This window comes from Henckelia pumila, chromosome 2, assembly GCF_033568475.1.
Source record: "Henckelia pumila isolate YLH828 chromosome 2, ASM3356847v2, whole genome shotgun sequence".
In the NCBI taxonomy this organism is placed as follows: domain Eukaryota; kingdom Viridiplantae; phylum Streptophyta; class Magnoliopsida; order Lamiales; family Gesneriaceae; genus Henckelia; species Henckelia pumila.
Genome location: NC_133121.1, coordinates 167,827,850 through 167,846,170, shown reverse-complemented (window position 1 = coordinate 167,846,170; position 18,321 = coordinate 167,827,850). Strand labels below are relative to the sequence as shown.

General features: G+C 33.4%; 2 protein-coding genes across 2 annotated transcripts; one reads left to right on the top strand and one right to left on the bottom strand.

Moving 5' to 3' along the window:
- The first annotated feature begins 3,932 nt into the window (after positions 1-3,932).
- Positions 3,933-7,817, top strand: LOC140883007 (chaperone protein dnaJ 10). The gene is made up of 11 exons (XM_073289295.1): positions 3,933-4,135; positions 4,288-4,411; positions 4,729-4,788; positions 5,083-5,165; positions 5,261-5,414; positions 5,911-6,040; positions 6,171-6,329; positions 6,590-6,768; positions 6,888-6,968; positions 7,199-7,333; positions 7,601-7,817. Exons 2-11 carry the CDS (start codon positions 4,325-4,327, stop codon positions 7,679-7,681), a joined length of 1,149 nt encoding a protein of 382 aa, XP_073145396.1. The 5' UTR covers positions 3,933-4,135; positions 4,288-4,324; the 3' UTR covers positions 7,682-7,817.
- A 97-nt stretch (positions 7,818-7,914) lies between these two features.
- On the bottom strand, positions 7,915-18,310 carry LOC140883042 (inactive protein kinase SELMODRAFT_444075-like). Its single transcript, XM_073289340.1, has 10 exons — positions 17,642-18,310; positions 16,969-17,108; positions 16,599-16,696; positions 14,540-14,892; positions 10,512-10,955; positions 10,155-10,315; positions 9,666-9,739; positions 9,440-9,587; positions 8,958-9,107; positions 7,915-8,395 (listed from the first exon to the last, which is right to left on the bottom strand). The coding sequence occupies exons 1-10, from the start codon at positions 17,847-17,849 to the stop codon at positions 8,318-8,320; spliced, it is 1,854 nt and encodes a 617-aa protein (XP_073145441.1). The 5' UTR covers positions 17,850-18,310; the 3' UTR covers positions 7,915-8,317.
- Positions 18,311-18,321: the final 11 nt, after the last annotated feature.

The window sequence follows — 18,321 nt, the reverse complement described above, 5'->3', positions numbered from 1 at the left end:
TGACGCCATCGGTTCCCGGGATATACAAGAAGAGCAGATTAAATTCTGTTGGAGTCCATAATCTTGTTTCGAGATTTAAGATAAAACATTAATTGTGATTATTTGTTTTACTTGTATGAATTTAATTGTAAAAGTTTTGATACCCAGATATGGAATCGTTCCATATTAATAAAATAAATTTTAAACTTCCGCTGCACCGGGTATCAATTCTAATTGATCTGAACACAGTTTTCTAACATAATTTACATCCCTAAGTTTACGTGGCTGCACTCTTTTATCCTTACTACCCACTGGGTTTTTCCTAGTAAGGTTTTTAACGAGGCAATATAAAATACGTAATGAAGACAGTCATCATATCACGATCATCATCACAAGGGGGAGTGTTGAAAAATATATTATTATTATTATGTTGAATATTGAATATTGAGTTGTAAAATGTGGAAAATTAGTGTGTGATGATGTATTAATTTTTGGACTAATCTCAAATGTGAATCTATAAATAGGTCTTCATTTGTGATGAAAAATACAATTGAGTTGAGAGAAAAATATTATAAAGTGTAGAGTTTGACATATTTTGAGTTTTGGAGTATTTACTTTTTACCGTAAATTTTTACTTTTTCACAACAAAATACATATATATATATATATATATATATATATATATATGAGATGATTCTTCTATCTACATATTATCTTAAACACAAATTTTTTTATAAGTGTAAATATTGCAAAAAAATTTAAATGATTAATTATTTTTATTGTGATAGTAGAAAATGACGTTAATAATTTCAATAATAATAAATAAAATATATCAAAATAGTTTATTCATTGATTGCACTTATGCTATATGGTTAATTTATAAATGCAATATGATGTAAATAAAACCAAAAAAATAATCACATGAGTTTTTTTTTTGCCTCTTTATTTACCTCATACTTCTACATTTTTTAAGATAAAAAAATATCACCGATAATACTCACCTATACTATTTAATAAAGCAAGAGAAGTGTATAAAAACTACTTTTGGTATTAATATGTGAAATTCCAAAAATAACCTTTAAATAATGAAAGAAAAGAGAAAATAACAAATTATACTGTAATTTCACTCATTCTTTTACCTTATTTATTGAAGCAGTTTTCAACACATTATTTTAACCGCAACCATCATTTTCAATCCACCTTTTTCTTTATGGTAGGGGTAAAATTTGTGTTCAATTTAATTTAATTTAATTTTTTTTTTTTTGGTTTTAGAAATCTAACAAATATTTTAATCGAAAATACGGGAAAGATGTCGACATTGTGAAAACTAACTAATTATGCTGTAATTTCATGACATTACTACATTATGGTAATTTATTATCTTGCACACAATGTGTGTGCACGTCGAGACAGTTTTCCATCCATTATTTTAATCGCAACTATCTTTTTCAATCCACCATTTTTTTAAGGTAGGGGTAAAATTTTGTGCTCAATTTAATTTAATTTTTTAGTTTTAGAAATCTAACAAATATTTTAATAAAAAATACGGAAAATATGTCGAATATGATGGGTATTTAATACATTGCCCTATTAGATGTAAAATATGATGGGTATTTTGGAAAGTTGAATGATAAAAATAAGGGCAATATTGTAAGTCAAATTATTTGGATATAATTAATCATTAATCATCCTAAATTTATTATATAGAATTTCTATAATTTATTTTTATCTTTTAAATTATTATTGACTCTTCTTAGCGGATATATATATTTATTTATTTATTTTAAGTTATTATTAGCATTATTATCGGTGATAAGTTTGTCTTCAAAATTGTAAATATCAACATGTGGAAAAATTGTGTAAAAATTATGGTCAATTAGAGATATTCAATTTGTGGAGAATCAATGTGTTATTTTTTTTTTTAAATTTGTACATTTATTTTTTGAATATTTGAATATTTTATTTTAATTGATTTTCATCATATTTCTAAAGTCATTCTAAAAAAAACATGTGAAAAAAATTATAGATATAAAATATTTCTATCATCTATATATATATATATATATATATATAAAATAATTTAATTTGTGCATTTATGTTTTAACTCATTGAATATAATATTTTAATTGATTTTCATCATATTCCTAAAGTTATTGTAAAGAAAACATGAGAAGAAAATTATAGATATAAAATATTTCTATCATCTATTTTTGACTCATTGCATATTACAGCATTTTAATTGATTATCATCATATTTCTAAAATCATTCTAAAGAAAACACGCGAAGAAAATTATAGATATAAAATATTTCTACCATCTATTTTTAAAAATAATTGTTGAATTTTCTAAGTGAATCATTCTTAGTTTAATAGTTACTAGGTGACGTGCGCACACATTGTAAAAATTGACTAATTATACTGTAATTTCATGACATTACTACATGACATTATTTTATTATATGTGCGTGCACGTCACCTAGTAACTATTAATGAATTATAGAAATTATATACAATGAATTTAGGATGATTAATGACATAATTAATAACACAATTACATCCAAAAAATTTGACTTACAATATTACCTTTATTTTTATCATCTAACCTCCCAAAATACCCATCACATTTTACATCTAATTGGGCAATGTAGTAAATACACAATGTAAAAACTTTGTCCACCATTCATACTTTTATAATAGAGAAATAGATGTTGATTTCATTGATTGGGTTTTTAATAATTCATTATTTAAGAAAACGTCGATTGTCATAAATTTGAAAATGCATTGTTGTTTATATGAAACTAAAATCGTATAAAAATCATTTGTGTTTTTATTTTTAGTTAATTTTGATTTTTTTTTTTAGATTTATTATTTTTTTTTACTTTTTTTTATTTATATATACACGCATCATGTATCAAAAATATTAGTCACTATTAAAGCGGAATATTGTTTTAGAAAATTTAAAAGAAAATTGTTAGGCCGATGGAGTGAGTATATTTCGATATTTCGGTAAGTTAGATCCTACCTATACAGGCACTGCCTTGACATATATCTAACGGTCCTCATTCATCAATAAATGTGGGGTCCATTATTTTTTAGTAGACCCCGCATGTATTGTTAAATGAGGACCCTTAGATCTATCATGGGATAGTGCCTGTAAAAGTAGGTTGAAATAAACCCGATATTTCATGTAATTGTAAGATGTAAACTTATGATGCAAAAAGAAATTATGATGCATCGAAATGACTAAAAGTCAGATAATGGAGGAAAAGTAAACTAGTATATACGATGAAACTTGAAAAGACATTTCAACACATTTTCTTATATCAAATTAACGGATTGTTCCATGCTGCCCATGGGGTACTACCCCATGGATAGCATGGATGCTTCCCAAATTAACCTACGTTGGATCCACTTATGGTGCAAAGATATAAATTTTTTTTAATAGAAATATATGACTTCGGTTGGTCTTGTACGCTCTCATGTAATTAAAGAAAACTTTGTGATATTTCATACTTTAATTTATTTGATCTCTATTGTTTGTGCTTCAAAATATCATTAGAAGCATAAAACACTGAATTTGCAGTATCTTAAACTTTTATTACTTGTTTAAAATCTTTAAAAATTGAATTATATATATATATATAGTTCTTTTATGGTGCCCAACATTATATTCCCACTTCATGCCCATTATGTACAATAGATGAGTTGACCGGTACAATAGATGAGTTGACTTGTACATGGTGGGCACGAAGTAGGCATATAGTGTTGGACACCATAAAAAAACTCATATATATATATATATATATATATATATATATAAAAGGATGGGGAGAAAAAAGAAGAAATGCTGGGCTGTCATTTGCACACACTAAAGAAAAAAGGCGCATTTTTGCAAAGGGAAAAAATGTATGTATGTATTAATAGAGGGCACGCACAAATGATCAGCGCCACAAAGTGACAGTTAAAATAGTGTTTCCTCCCGCTTCAAAAAGCTTCCACCAACTTTATTTATAACTGGAAAGTTGCCTCAATCTCGTGGGAGGCCAGCCCAACCATGAATTCCAACCAAAAAATCCATTCAAAATTAACATATATATGTTGAAAGTGTTAAAAATCTCTAAAGATATAGAGTTTATGAGATTTATTTAGTTTTTTATGTATTTTTTTAATTAAAAAAAATAACATTTCACATGCCTACTTCTATCTTCACATAGACACACATTCTTGGTTTCCCACTTTTTGTTTCCCTTTTTGTTGTTAAATCATACTTTGGTTTCTTGGGATCATTTATTTTTTCATTTTCTTGAAGAGTTTGATCGTCGGAGTTGGTGAGCAGGGAGTTGAAGATGGTTAAAGAAACTGAGTTTTATGATGTTCTTGGAGTTAGTCCTGCTGCTTCGGAGGACGAAATTCGCAAAGCTTACTATCTTAAGGTCTGATTTTGCTTGGATTTGAAACCCCTTATGTTTTTGTGTCTGAAGAATACCAATGTTTCAATGATGCAATAGAAAGATATGTATGATCTGTTGGAGCTTGATGATGTAGCGTCTCTTTTTCCAGTTTCTTCTCTTATTTTGAACTTTATTTTTCTATCCTTTCCTATCATCCTATGTCTCTGATGTTAAAATGGAACATGGCACCTTTTATTTAATATTCTGCAAATGCAAGTTTCATACTAGAAATATGTTCGAAATTTTTGGTTTTCTTGATCAGTTAATCGTTTTGTCTAATTTGTTTTTGAGTGGTGCAGGCAAGGCAAGTTCACCCTGATAAAAATCCTAATGATCCTCAAGCAGCTGAAAGATTTCAGGCAATTTTCTTCTGTTTCTGATTGTTTTGTTTTCTTGATTGGTTTGATCCAACACTTATCAAGACATCAGATTAATTAATCACTCTGATGAAATGAAACTGTGTTCATTTTTTATGCTTTATTCAAGGGATTAGATCATTTATTTGAATTATATATATATTTCTTTTCTTGAATGGTCTACCTAAATCAGAGCAATAAATCAAACAAAAATAAACAGGAAATTTGCACATATTTTTACCTCAAGTTATCACCACGTAATCCACTCATGACAAGCACTCTTGGCTTCATTATCAGGTACTCGGAGAAGCATATCAAGTTTTAAGTGATCCAGTGCAAAGAGATGCATACGATCGGAATGGAAGGAACTGCATTTCTAAGTATGTCTTTTTCACATTTCTGAAGTTCATAAGTTAATCAAAATTCTGTCCCATCTGATTTGGGATGAGTTCATTCGGTGTCTCTAACTCTATAGGGAGACGATGCTGGATCCCACAACTGTTTTTGCTCTTCTTTTCGGAAGTGAACTATTTGAAGATTATATAGGGCATTTAGCTGTGGCATCAATGGCTTCAGCTGAGTTATCTGATGATAATGACAATCCTGATAAAGTTCATGACAAGCTCAAGGTACAAATACGTGGGTTTCTGTATGTATGTATGTATGGATTTGTGTATGTATTATGTCGTCTATTTGCAATCTATGAGCACAGATTGAGTCACTGTCAGAATGTGGCTTCTGGTCTTACAGCAAATGCTCAAAAACTTGATGTTGGGGCACACTAATTGTCCCACACTAAACTGTAATGTGCCTTTTAGCACAGTAGTTGAAATGCCGAATGTGACTTGTTATATGGTCTATAACTATTGGCTATAACTTATAATACCACGGTAGATACTCCATCCTATAATATAACAATAGAGGTTGATCATCAGATGTCCATGGCAGCAAGTGTATCGACTAGATGATCATATCTACGTGTCTCATCCATTAATTGATCATGAAATGTTGCAGAAGATTTGTGTTCAATTTAAATGTGCTATTTTCAACATGCATGCAGTTTACTTGGCACATATATTTTTATCACAGAATATATAATTTAACATGTATCACTGATGAATCAAGGCTGTGCAAAGAGAAAGAGAAGAAAAGTTGGCCAGAAAACTCAAAGATTTTCTTCACCAGTACGTGTGGGGTGACAAACAAGGCTTCCTAAGACATGCTGAATTTGAAGCAGAAAGGCTTTCATCTTCAGGTCAGTTAAGTTCTACTTCTCCAGAGGCAGAACAGAAAAAAATCATCTCTAAAAATAAAAAAGATTTCAAACTAAACTCGAAAAAATATTAAGTCATTCTTTGGGTTTCTGTGTTCCTGATAAACAATAGCTTTTGGAGCTGAAATCTTGAATACGATTGGATACATATACACAAGACAGGCAGCACAGCAGCTGGGGAAAAAGGCTTTATACCTTGGAGTTCCGTTTTTGGCCGAATGGGTTCGCAATAAAGGGCACATCTGGAAGTCTCAATTAACTGCAGCAAAAGGTATTCATTCATTTTCTCAAAGCCTATTTGTATAAGATCAGCCGATCAGGTTCCAACTGGTAACTGTTAAAGTGTGTATGGATTCTGATTTTGCTCATTTAAACAATCGGTTAACAGCCAACCACTTTATCAGTGGTGTTACAATTTCGGTACATGAACTAGACATCTAGCACATGATACACTGACCAAGTCTTAAGAATAAGTTATGGACATGTACGATTTGGTTGAAACTTGTACGATTCAGTATGTGAACTATTCAGGTGCCTTTCAATTGCTTCAACTACAAGAAGATATCAGAAGACAATTCAAGATGGAGGGCAGTGCTGAAGAAAACAATGTTGAATCACATCTAAGACTAAACAAAGATACAGTGATGAATTCTCTATGGAAACTTAATGTGGTCGACATAGAGATAACTCTATTACATGTCTGCCAAATGGTTAGATGACCATTTTTTTTTAATGAAGTTTTTTACAAATTCGAAGTTGGTTAATTGAATTTAAACTCTATCTATCTAGCCTACCATTTTCTTGAAATTTTTTATTTGGGGATTTCCAGGTTCTGCAAGAAAGCAATGTCAGGAAGGAAGAGCTCAAGATGAGAGCAGCGGCTTTGAAAATTCTGGGAAAGGTTTTTCAGGTGACTTGTACTTTAAACAATTTTAACCCTTGTAATATCTTCGGCTGTCATTCTAATCTATCTGCTAATATGTGTTGTTTCTAATTCGATCCGTTCTAGTGCAAGTAACCGTTCTAGTGCAAGTAACCTAGATCACATTCATCCTGTGGACCATATACCTTTTTGAAGAATACAAATTTTGCATTACTAACTCTGTATAAATTGAGAAGAATAAATGTGTTCGTTTTCAGAGCCAAAAGGAACAAAATGGTGGGACTTCAAGGAAGAAGATTGCTTCAGCAGAGGCAGATGAAAGTAGTTCTGACAGTAGTGACGAAGAAGACTCACCAGGAATTCTAAATTATCGAACTCCTTTACTCACACAGGTACAATGGTCGAAACATGGCTACAGATATATCACATGTTTTCATGAATGCAAACTCGTGTTGTATTGTCCCACGAGTTTAATCAGGATAGCACCAACCCTTCGCAGCTGGGTGGATCTAACAGGGCAATCTAGACCAGATTTCACTCTAACTAAAAATTCAGAAGTTCTGGTCATTTGTCTTGCCCATGTTTTTAACAAGTTGTTTTTAGCAGTTAGAATCCGTGAATTGCCCGACTTCATATGGTTGTTTCTTCTGCTGTGACAGGGCATCGGCAGACTCTTTAGATGTCTCTGTAACCCAGCATTTGATGTAGACGACGAAGAAATTGTGTATAGAGGAAGATAAGAGTATGAACTATCCGTGTGTGCTGGAGAGATTGTACTAAATTCAAACATGTCTGAAATAGGGCATTGTATTTACTGTACTGAACTTTTGAAGAAAACCCAAAAGGAACCATGATCTTGTATGCGTTTGTAAACAAACTGTGCAGTTTTTAACACATGATGTTGATCAACTAGAATTCTGAACTAACTGATGTTCTATTGTTATCTAGTAAGTTGCATCTATAAAAGCAGAACTCAACTGTAATCCATGCTCGATGGCTCTTGACTGAGAAATAAGGGAAAAATTTCATATCCAAATGTAAGAGTTTTCTGAAACACAGCAAAGCCTATTCAAAAGGTACAAGGTAAAACACTCTTCATTGGTTAGGAAGCAGCAATTGTTTTCAGATGAACATATTGCTTCCATTTGAAAGAGTCGTCCTAAACAGTATTCAATGTCGAGCCAACAGCTTTTTGTTGCCTGTTGAACTGATACTTTTGACCATGTACAGACACGATGTTTCTAGAGCTGATGATGTCTAAGTATAGAGCATACAGTCTTTCCTGTTATTACTTGCTGTAATGAGATATAAATTGCTGTCCCTGGCGGGGTATGCTGCTGTTCTCCCAATCAAGACAGACTTGGTAGTAATCATCCTTACTTGCTATAATGTGGTATGAATTGCTCGGTTAAACGGTGGATATTATTGTTATCGCCCTCAAGAAGCCGTAAGACCTGCAGCCATTATCATGATGCGATGAATGAAGGTCGTATGACAGATTAAAATAACTTGAAAAACAACGAACAAGTGAAAACAATATGACATTTTCACATGAATGGACATGTACAGATGAGCTATCTATCTATCTACACACAAACACACACACACATATATAGTGTGTGAAATTTTCGAAAATTTCAAAATCTAAAACCCCCACCCCACATCCAAACACCACCCAAATGCCCATTGTATTCTCCATGAGAATCTTGGGTCTGCATATTATGATAAAAGTTGGAATGTCCTAGAGTTCAGCGGGCAGATGGATACAATTATGATTTTGAAAGAAGGTTAGGTCAAATCTTATGGAAGGTAGAATAAATTATCCTGTAGTTGAATATGGTGCATAAAGATGCTAAGAGAGCAAGAACATAGATTTATGATACTTATAAAACAGCAATTGTTCAAATGCTACTGGTCTTAAAACGACTCAAGTTTCAAGAAACACTACCGTTCTTCCAAATATAACTTTTATGGCTAGGCAATTGTGAATAATACTGAAAGCATAGAAAAAATCACCTCTGCCATTGACGGTCGCATCTCAGGATCAGTTTGGAGGCATAAATAGGCTGTTCTAGCCATGTGATATAGCTGATGAGTGTTATAAGATTCTCCAAGACGAGGATCAGCTAGCTCATGTAATGCAAGCTTCTGAATCAGAGATAATGCCTGAGAATGGATGATAATTTTTCTTTAAAAAATTATCCCAAAATAGGAAGAGAGGTATAGCACAGAGAGACGCTCCGTAGATAATAACAATTACTTTCCAGAAAAAGATGATGAAACTTTGCTAGAGGGAGTAAAGAAAAATCTCTGTTATAAAGCATCTTGATTTGTGAATAATTAAACCCGGTGAAAATAGATTAATACAATATTTACGTGGTTCGACCACAAAAGTTACATTAATGATATCACCCCATAATCTTATTGATCTTAAGTCCGATTTGAGAACAAAGAAATTAATTGATCGATAACAAAGCAAACACAAGCAAAAACCATACCCATTGTCTAAGAGATGGTTGATAATCCTCTCTAGTTAAATCCACGGCCTTGCGCCCAGATATTAATTGTATCAGAACAATGCCAAACGCATAAACATCAGTTCGTACGGAAACAATGCCATTCTCTGCATATTCGGGCGCAAGATATCTACAGAACGCCAAGAAACCTCAAGCCCAATTTATTAAAAGACGTATTCAACACATCAAGTAAATGGCATATACTCACCCAAGAGTGCCTAAAATTCTAGTCTGTATATCATCAACGTTTGTCGTCCACTTTGCAAGGCCAAAGTCCGCAAGCTGTATATGGAAAAAGAATAAGGAAAGCCATTAAAGGCACAACAGATTCTGGCATCCAAACTCAAAAGTATGTTCACTTTTCATCAAAGAAAAATTGTATAGTCAGGAAAAAAATAATAGCCGAGCATCATCGATTTTATGCTGAAGAAGAAAACAAAGTTTTGGTGTATATATATATATATATATATATAAATATATGAAAGGGTAACTGATTTAAATCCCTTTTTCATGACAGAGTGTTTGATAGTAAAGTTCATGCTAAACTAGTTTGATATTACCAGGTGTAATTTCAAAGAACAATAGTATACAACAGAGTGAAAAAAAATTTTGGATGACTAAAACTTACTTGCCATTATAAAAGGCCAAACTATATAGATTAATGCAACTGGGAAATATATAGGATCCAAGAATATACCATGGGAACAAAGTCATGTGTTATCAATATATTGCTTGGCCGCACGTCCCGATGAATAATGGGACTTCCTCGACACTCTTCATGGAGGAAACGTAACCCCGTCGCGGTTCCAATGGCAATGGCATGTCTTCGATGCCATTCAAGAATTTGATTAGGATTATCTGTCAATATTGACATCACCACCATAGACCCAAAGAAGATTATATTTACATATGAACAAATTGAGAGATAGAAGCCAACAGAACTTAAGAGATGTGATTTTGTATCAAATACACTTTTTCTTTTTTTTTTTTCTTAATAAAATCATGAAATTAAACGGTAGGCATCAGAATTTCAAAAATTGCAGTATTTACTTACCAAACAAATGCCAGTCAAGTGAATTATTGCAGATGTACTCATAAACCAATATGTTGAGGTTTTCCTTGCAACAATAACCAAGAAGCATCACTATGTTTTTGTGGCGTGCAAAGTTTAAGACATAAACTTCAGAATGAAATTCTGAAAAGCCTTGTGTACTAGCTTCCTTTCGAACCTTTGCAGCAATTTGCTGCCCATCCTTAAGCTCGCCTTTATATACACGACCATACCCACCTTCTCCTAGTAAATTGTCTGATGAAAAATTGTTTGTGGCAAGCTGAATTTCTGAATAATTATATTTTTTTGAGTCCAGCTCAGTCTTCATTCCACAAGTAATGCAGAGAGCAGGCACATCAGAGGATCTCTGTCGAATGGGTTTTCTTCGTTGCTTTAGTATCATAGGTGGAGAAACCTTATATTTTACATCCACCTTAGTATGGTTACCTGAGAAAAATCATCCATTTTGGTTACAGTCAACGCCTCTTTATATAAGTAAAATATATTGAGATATATGGCAAATATTTCCTAATATCATATTTGACTCTATAATTTATTATTTGATTTCTAACCAACAAAATTCTTATGTCTTAAGCCACAAAGTCACAAGCGAGTAAGTGATGTAAAAATTCAACATTTGGACAAAGATATTCCGGGACAAAAACATCAATCAAGATGTGAGAAAAGGCATCCATTTTTTTTAATGAAAAATGATCTTTATTAAAAAAAATATTAAATATATAATTGATGGATAACACGTCCTTCATGCCAATCTTTCGAGGAATAAGATGACAATTCAATTCGGTCATCAAGTCTCAACACAATTATATGACAAAATTATGGACCCACACTAAAGTAGGTTTCAAGCCATTTGATAATGAACTAAAGGGAGATTTTTATATATCTTTGTCTACATGTGCTGCAAGAGTAATAAAATATTTTCCAAAATTGAGATCCTTAAAATATTTGTTTGTAACTTCAATGTTAAAATTGTGCTCTTTACTAATTTACTCTTTGGGCCAAATTAAGATAGAATATGCCGAGCAATCTCATTAAATTGTTTATATTCTCCTCTTTTACTTTCAAGAAGAACAAAGTGCCTACAACAAATTGAAGGTGTAAACATCCATTTAAATGTAATGTTAGGAAATTTTAGGCTCCATTTGAACAAGTACTTTAAAAACGTTTTTTAGTATTTTATAAGTGAAAAAAACTTAAAATATGTGTTTGGATAAGATTTTTGTAAAACATTATTGAAAATATTCTAAAAATATTCTTCAAGTATAGTTTTAAAAAAACAATTGAAAGATATTTTGTGATGATTTTAGAATTAAAAATCAGGGGTTGAACGAAAATCAAAAGGTTTTTATAGAATAGTTGTCCAAAAACCTTCTTAATTATTCTTAACTATAAAATTGTTTTCTTAAGATAGTTGTCTAAACACCTTTTCAACTTTAAAAATATTTTTATAGAATAGTTGTTCGAACACATTTATTCATAAAACAACTTTTAAAACATCTTACAACAATTTTGTAAACACATTTTTATAGAAATGCTTTGTAGGTAATTGTCCGAACGGACCCCTAGTGTGGACCTAGCTTAACATGTAGAACAATCTGGAAGTATGTAGCCTAAAAATCTAAGCATTGAGGAGTCAAAAGTAAGCAATCGTAGAATGAGCAGCAGATTAGTAATTCCCACATGTGTTGAACAATCAAGTAAGCACTTGGGGAGCTCAACTATCAGTAACGTAGTCGGTAAGCAAGTAACTGGGGCTTGGTTTTAACTCACATGAAAAACTTGACACCTCGAGAGTCAGGAAGCCTACAGTTAGATATGGGTTGTTTCGCAATGTGCAGGTAGTCTAAGGACCTAAGTTTTGAAGATAATCTGAAGTATGAAAACTACCAAACTAAGAAGGTAGTCTAAACTGCAAACCATGGGAAGCATTATAGAAAAGAAAATAACAGAGACAATTAAAAGGAAAATAAATATGCCATGTTTGGCAATAACTAATGTGACATGCACATGCACCAAATCTGCAGAATCAAATTCCTGAATTGATTAGAGATTATTTGAATAATAAGGGATTTTTACAGAAAAAACCCAAATAAGAAAATTCTTGATGTGCTAGATCCTTGTTCTTAAAAATAGAGGATTTTATTTCTAATTATTGTAGGACTTTGCCACGATAAATGTAGGGCCTTAGGTCAATCTAAGATCAGAAATTCAGCCTTCTATATTTCACAATAGAATACAAGTATTTTATATGTAGAGTTCAAGAACAATGCGCAAGAGCGTGAGCGGTAGAGAAGAGAAAAATTCAGCAGTTCAAAATTAGAGTTTGGATTAACATAATTCTCCATTATGAATATGAATTAAGCAGTAATTAAGAACGTTCTGAGCCAAGATAGCGGATCAACGTCTGTTCTGAACCCGAGCTTGCCGGTCAATTCCATCTAATGTGACTCATTGTCGTGAGATAAATCAAACATAATTCATGATCCATCGCGAAGTACACAATCTCAGTCTGTATATCCTAAGATAAGTACTAATGATAAAGCCACTTGGCATTATATATGTTCTCTTTTTCCTAGCATGCATTATACACGTTTATATTATGTGTTAATGCTTGACATTCTCAATTTATTTTCTGCAAATGTACTTGTGCTTTGTTTAAATACTCAAAGTTGGCAGTTCATACTTTGTCCTGAAACATGCATAGGTGTTTCAGATAAGGCGTTACATGAGAAAGCCTCGAGATTGGACAGAAAAAAAGACAAGTAGGCATAGTTAGTTTGGGTAGAGGGCAGTTATAAGTTCAAATAAACTACTCAGTTGAAGTTTGCTTCTGTAGTGTTGAGACAATTTTCATTATGTTCTTCAATTGTAATAAAATCCTTCCTTAGGCTGTTATAACACTTCCTACTGCATTCCAACATTGTCAATAATACTTGTTCGGCTCAATTTATACTTTCACATATTTTATCTCATCCAACGTCCCAATTGAGAGAACATTCAGCTCAACTTGAGTTCCTAGTTAAACCCTTCTATGATAATATTAGGATATAGAATTTTGAAATCTTGATATAGATATTGGTTTCTGATGCAAATTAATTCTAAGTGTGTCAAGATCATTGTGATAAGCAGATGGTCACAATGGGCGAACCGCCAATGCTATTTTGGGATTTTGGTGAGGTGGGGGCATCGCATAGGTTTGAATTCTTCATTCTTCTTCCCACTTACATGCACTCCAAGACCCCAGTGTCCTCTCCTTTATCAACTATTCAACTCAAAACATCCACAAGGATGGACAAAAAGGGTGATTATGGGTCCTCTTGTCTTACGTTAAAACCCTAATTTTTTCCATCGGCCTCCTATTGATCATTATCAATAAGATACAAATCGAATGTATCTTGAAATCAATTCTCCATCTTTTGCCGAAACCCTTTATCCGGAGTACAAAATAAAGGAAATCCCATATGAATAGTCATATGCTTTCGCAAAATCTATTTCAAGTACAATTTCTAATTTTTCTTTGGAACTATAATTTTCAACCATTTCATCGGCCACAAGAACCAACCATGTCCAAAACTTTTCTTCCGATCACAAACACTGGATAAGCTTGAGATTTTGTCCCTTCCACGGTTCCTTTTATTAGTCCCACATATTTTGGAGTTTATTTTGTATAGGATGGTAATAAGAAATATCAGTCCAAGATCATACTTTTGAAAGATCTAAGTTTCCTAGGGATGAAAGAGATGCAAGTCTCAAGCATGGGCAACACAATGACCATTATTTTACAAAGTGACAAGTAATCTTCATCTACAAAAGGGGAAAAAAGTGAACAAACTGACATGTCAAAAGCTGCAACGATTCATTTACTTTCACAGTCACAAAAGCATAACTAGGATGTCCACAGGTTGAAGGTAAAAAACTGTTAAGCTGAGAAATTAAGTAGGCAGCACAAGGACTGCAACGGGCAGAAGTAACTAAAATTTCAGTATTTCAACGCAAATAACCTTTCTAACCTGGTTCCTCTTGCTTTTGATTTGGCCCGATATCTTCCAGTGATGAAAAGCTGTGATTTCTAGAGTTTGACGCAAAAGAAGATGACAAACTACTCTTGGCCATATCATAGCTTGTTTCTAGAGAATGAACAGATCCTGGGTAGCTCTCAGAAATTTCAGACTGCTCGTGCTCATTCTCTTGCATGGGTGGTAGTGGGACGGGCTTGGATAGTGTATAGAACTTTTCTTCATTGTACTCGGTTTCCTTATTAGTATAACAATGTCTTAACACCTCCAACGACAAGTTATCAAGGACTAGTGCAACCTTGCAAGATATGTGTTTAAGATAAAACCTTGTTTCCTTTCTTAGGGACCTGCAAATGTAAAATCTCAGTTCAACCAGTGAAAATATGGTAGAAACTTGACGTATATACTGAAAATTTACACATTCATGAGTTAGTATAGGAAACACATTCATATTAGCATGCAGTGGAAGCATACTTCTTGAACATTTTATCCTTAAAGAGCCACACAATTACTTTCTTCAAATAAATAGATTTAAGTCCAAGAAATCCAACATTAAAGCCAGCACATCATGGAAGGACAAAGATACATGCCAATGGAAATTTACAGCGTGGATATATATGTTAGGAATTTTAGTCCATGGGGCTTAAATGGTCAAGAGGGTGATTTTGTCATGGGCCATAATACATTGGGCCAAATTCATTATGTTGTTATGACGAGAATTCTACGAGTGCCTTGGGAAAGGGAAAAGGGTAGTATAATAGTGGGTAGTCGGATAGAGGTAAACATGCTGGTTATTTTTCATTGTTAGTTTTACTAGCCGAGGCCAAGGAAGAGAGAAAGTTTTTGTACAGATATTATTCCTTGGGTTTAATTCAGCACAAATCCATTTTAGTCATCAATTGTCTTTTTATATAAACTGGGGTCACAACTATACCATTTTTCATCAATTCCTGGTGTACTTTATAACATGGAAGGTTGAAAGAATCAATCTGATTTTCCCAACACTAGAGGCATTAAACTGATTTTAAAAAGTAGGCTCAATAGACCAAAAGAATTTGAAATAAAACATAACATCCAAATCCATGTTGTAAATGGTGGGAGGCACTGACCGCCCCGCCTCGGCCGCCCAGGCGGTTGAATTTGTTTAGCAAATTTTAATAGGCAATTATCTATAATCATGCAATGTAATTACAAATAGTCAAATAGTCAAAAGTTTTTGTGTAATATATGTAATTAAATAATGTTTATGCCTAAAGAAGCTTCATACAATATATACAATCTAGACAAAGTCCAAATAAATATATAAATGCAAACTAACAAGATAATTAAGGTGGTGGCAGATAGCGGCAATGGCGGAGGGCGGGTGGAGACGGTTTGAGGCAAGTGATGGCTGATGGTGGAGGACATTTGAAACCAAAAGTAAATACAAAAGAGAGTGAGATGTGTTTTTATTATATCTAAGGTTTTTCAAATTGATTGGCTTTCAATGGTTTTTAAAATTATTTGACTTTGATAGTTGACTGGAATTTTGAAATCATTGACCGCCTCGGCCGCCTGCTTGCCCGCCTCCGCCGCCTCGACCGCCTGTTTGCCCGTCTCCGCCGTCGGATGGCCTCGGACCGCCTACAGAGACCGCCATAGACTAAGGTGGGGCGGTCAAGGGCCGCCTACTGCCTAGGCGGCCGCCTCGACTGCCATTTGGAACACTGATCCAAATCGAACGTGAACCACATTTGATGGTGCTTTAAGCTTCATGCAGTCAAGATCACATGAAGCCACTCCCGATTTAAATTTCTAGCCATTTGTTAATGTAAATTGAAAGGAACAGTTCTTGCAGTGAGTATAGTAAAGTAGCGCCGAATCTCCTTACCTCATTTTACACGTTAACATGTCTAGGCAAACATTTTATTTTCTCTCATCTTCATCAAATAAAAATAGAAAACATAAAATGAATGAGTTTCTAAAGAACACTCGTTCCTTAATCCTTCCAAAAAGATCGACACTTGACTAATAAACCAAAAGAACTTCACAAATATTAAAAATATAATGTTACCTATCAAGAATAACCCATGTTGCATTGGAAGTAGCAACTTCTTGTATGGAAACCTTCCTCATTGGATTTCCAGCAGTGATTTTGACTTCAATATCCACCTGTAATAGAGGACTATGTGAGAACCGACTCTAAAGATACAGAACCAAATGCAAAATACATATACTCTTCTAGCTACATTTTCTTACGACATGTAATTTAGCGTTGGAGATAATATTCCATGCACTAATGCCATTTTCCCCTAGACTGAATAAGGGTATGCTTCTAAATTTTAGAAACAGGTCTATGATCTAGATGTTTTTTTACACTATAAGCATGAAAAAGTATATGTTTCAATAAACAATAAAACAGAGTCATCAAGCACGTTATTTACCCCTTCACCGTCACATTCTTCAGCGCTATACTGGAGCATGCCTACATACAAATCAACCTTTTTCGATACTTCTTCCTCCATTGCACGTATATGTGATGTGCCAAAGAAGTTATCGGGGGCTACTTGCATTTGGTAACCCACTGTGAAAAAATGGTAAATAATAAAGCAAGAATAATAACATTAGCATCAAATCAATTACATTATGTACGAAGCAATCAAACTAAATACATATAAGCACCATTTACCTCTTCATTCAACAAAGTTATATGAAGTAATTGTATTTGATAGATTGTATCAAAAGGTAATGAATTGCTTAACCGAAGTGACAGCAAAACGTCATATAAAGGCATTTTCACTAAAAGGGAGAATCTAATAACAAGTTGAATAGCAATTACTTCAAATGACAATTGCATATTGCATTACATTTAACAAATCATCCCCAAACTGTATATATGCTTCTTTCTCAGTGGCTGATGAGTATAAAACACATCATCTCCCATAGGTGAAAAAGAAAGACAATGAAAACCACTTGCATTATCACTAGAAGTAGGCAACATAAAAAGCTATAAAACCTGAAAATCCAACCTCAAAAACGGCATAGAAAGAACTGAAAACTAGTACTTCAATATGCAGATAATCTGAACCACTTGAAATTAAGAAGCAGGAGACTTACTGGGATGCAAGACTTTGTGCAACACTCCAAGAACCGTAATTGTATCCCCCGAACGTATGATTCCACCATACATCCGAATGTTATGAATAGTATGCCTAAACTCGTCCTTATTTCTATCTCTGGTAGCATCACATATGATCAGAACACGAGATGGCATCAGAGGATTATCCCTATACCTATAACTATTGCTGGTATTAACACCCTCCATTGTCAGGTAATTTTTTCAGAAATCAGAATCCCACAAAACCAAAGTGTTCCTAAACGCAATGCACCTACTCAACTACTCCAAATGCTGCAGCACACTTTATAAATGGTCAAAAATGAAAACTTTATTGAGAAGGAAATCTGGGAAACAAAATCCCTCACAATATATAAACACCCCTTTTACTCCAATCCGACACTGTTTGTCTCGATATGCTTGGGCGTATTTCTTGACGAGGAAGAGTACATTTGGCGCATATTTTCCAGGATCATTCTGGAATATTCGAAAACCTGGATGTGGGGCAGTGAAGTCATCCAGTAAGGATTCATTAAAAAACGATGATTGCAAAGCCATTGAAGACATGATCAAAGAATCCATTTCTTGATCATTTCATGGCCAACATATGTAACCTTGGATTTCTCCGAAATCCTGAAATAGAGTTGTACACTCAGTTCAAAATATCTTGCCGTTTGACCCC

What these genes read in the sequence shown, in the direction of transcription:
- LOC140883007 (XM_073289295.1), top strand. Translation starts at nt 4,325, where the DNA reads ATGGTTAAAGAAACTGAGTTTTATGATGTTCTTGGAGTTAGTCCTGCT. An exon ending in GGAAGGAACTGCATTTCTAA is followed by an intron (nt 5,166 to 5,260) that starts GTATGTCTTTTT and finishes CTAACTCTATAG; the next exon opens with GGAGACGATGCTGGATCCCA. An exon ending in GAACTCCTTTACTCACACAG is followed by an intron (nt 7,334 to 7,600) that starts GTACAATGGTCG and finishes CTGCTGTGACAG; the next exon opens with GGCATCGGCAGACTCTTTAG.
- LOC140883042 (XM_073289340.1), bottom strand. Translation starts at nt 17,849, where the DNA reads ATGGAGGGTGTTAATACCAGCAATAGTTATAGGTATAGGGATAATCCT. An exon ending in TCAAAAGCAAGAGGAACCAG is followed by an intron (nt 10,956 to 14,539) that starts GTTAGAAAGGTT and finishes GATTTTTCTCAG; the next exon opens with GTAACCATACTAAGGTGGAT. An exon ending in CACATGACTTTGTTCCCATG is followed by an intron (nt 9,740 to 10,154) that starts GTATATTCTTGG and finishes TTCCATATACAG; the next exon opens with CTTGCGGACTTTGGCCTTGC.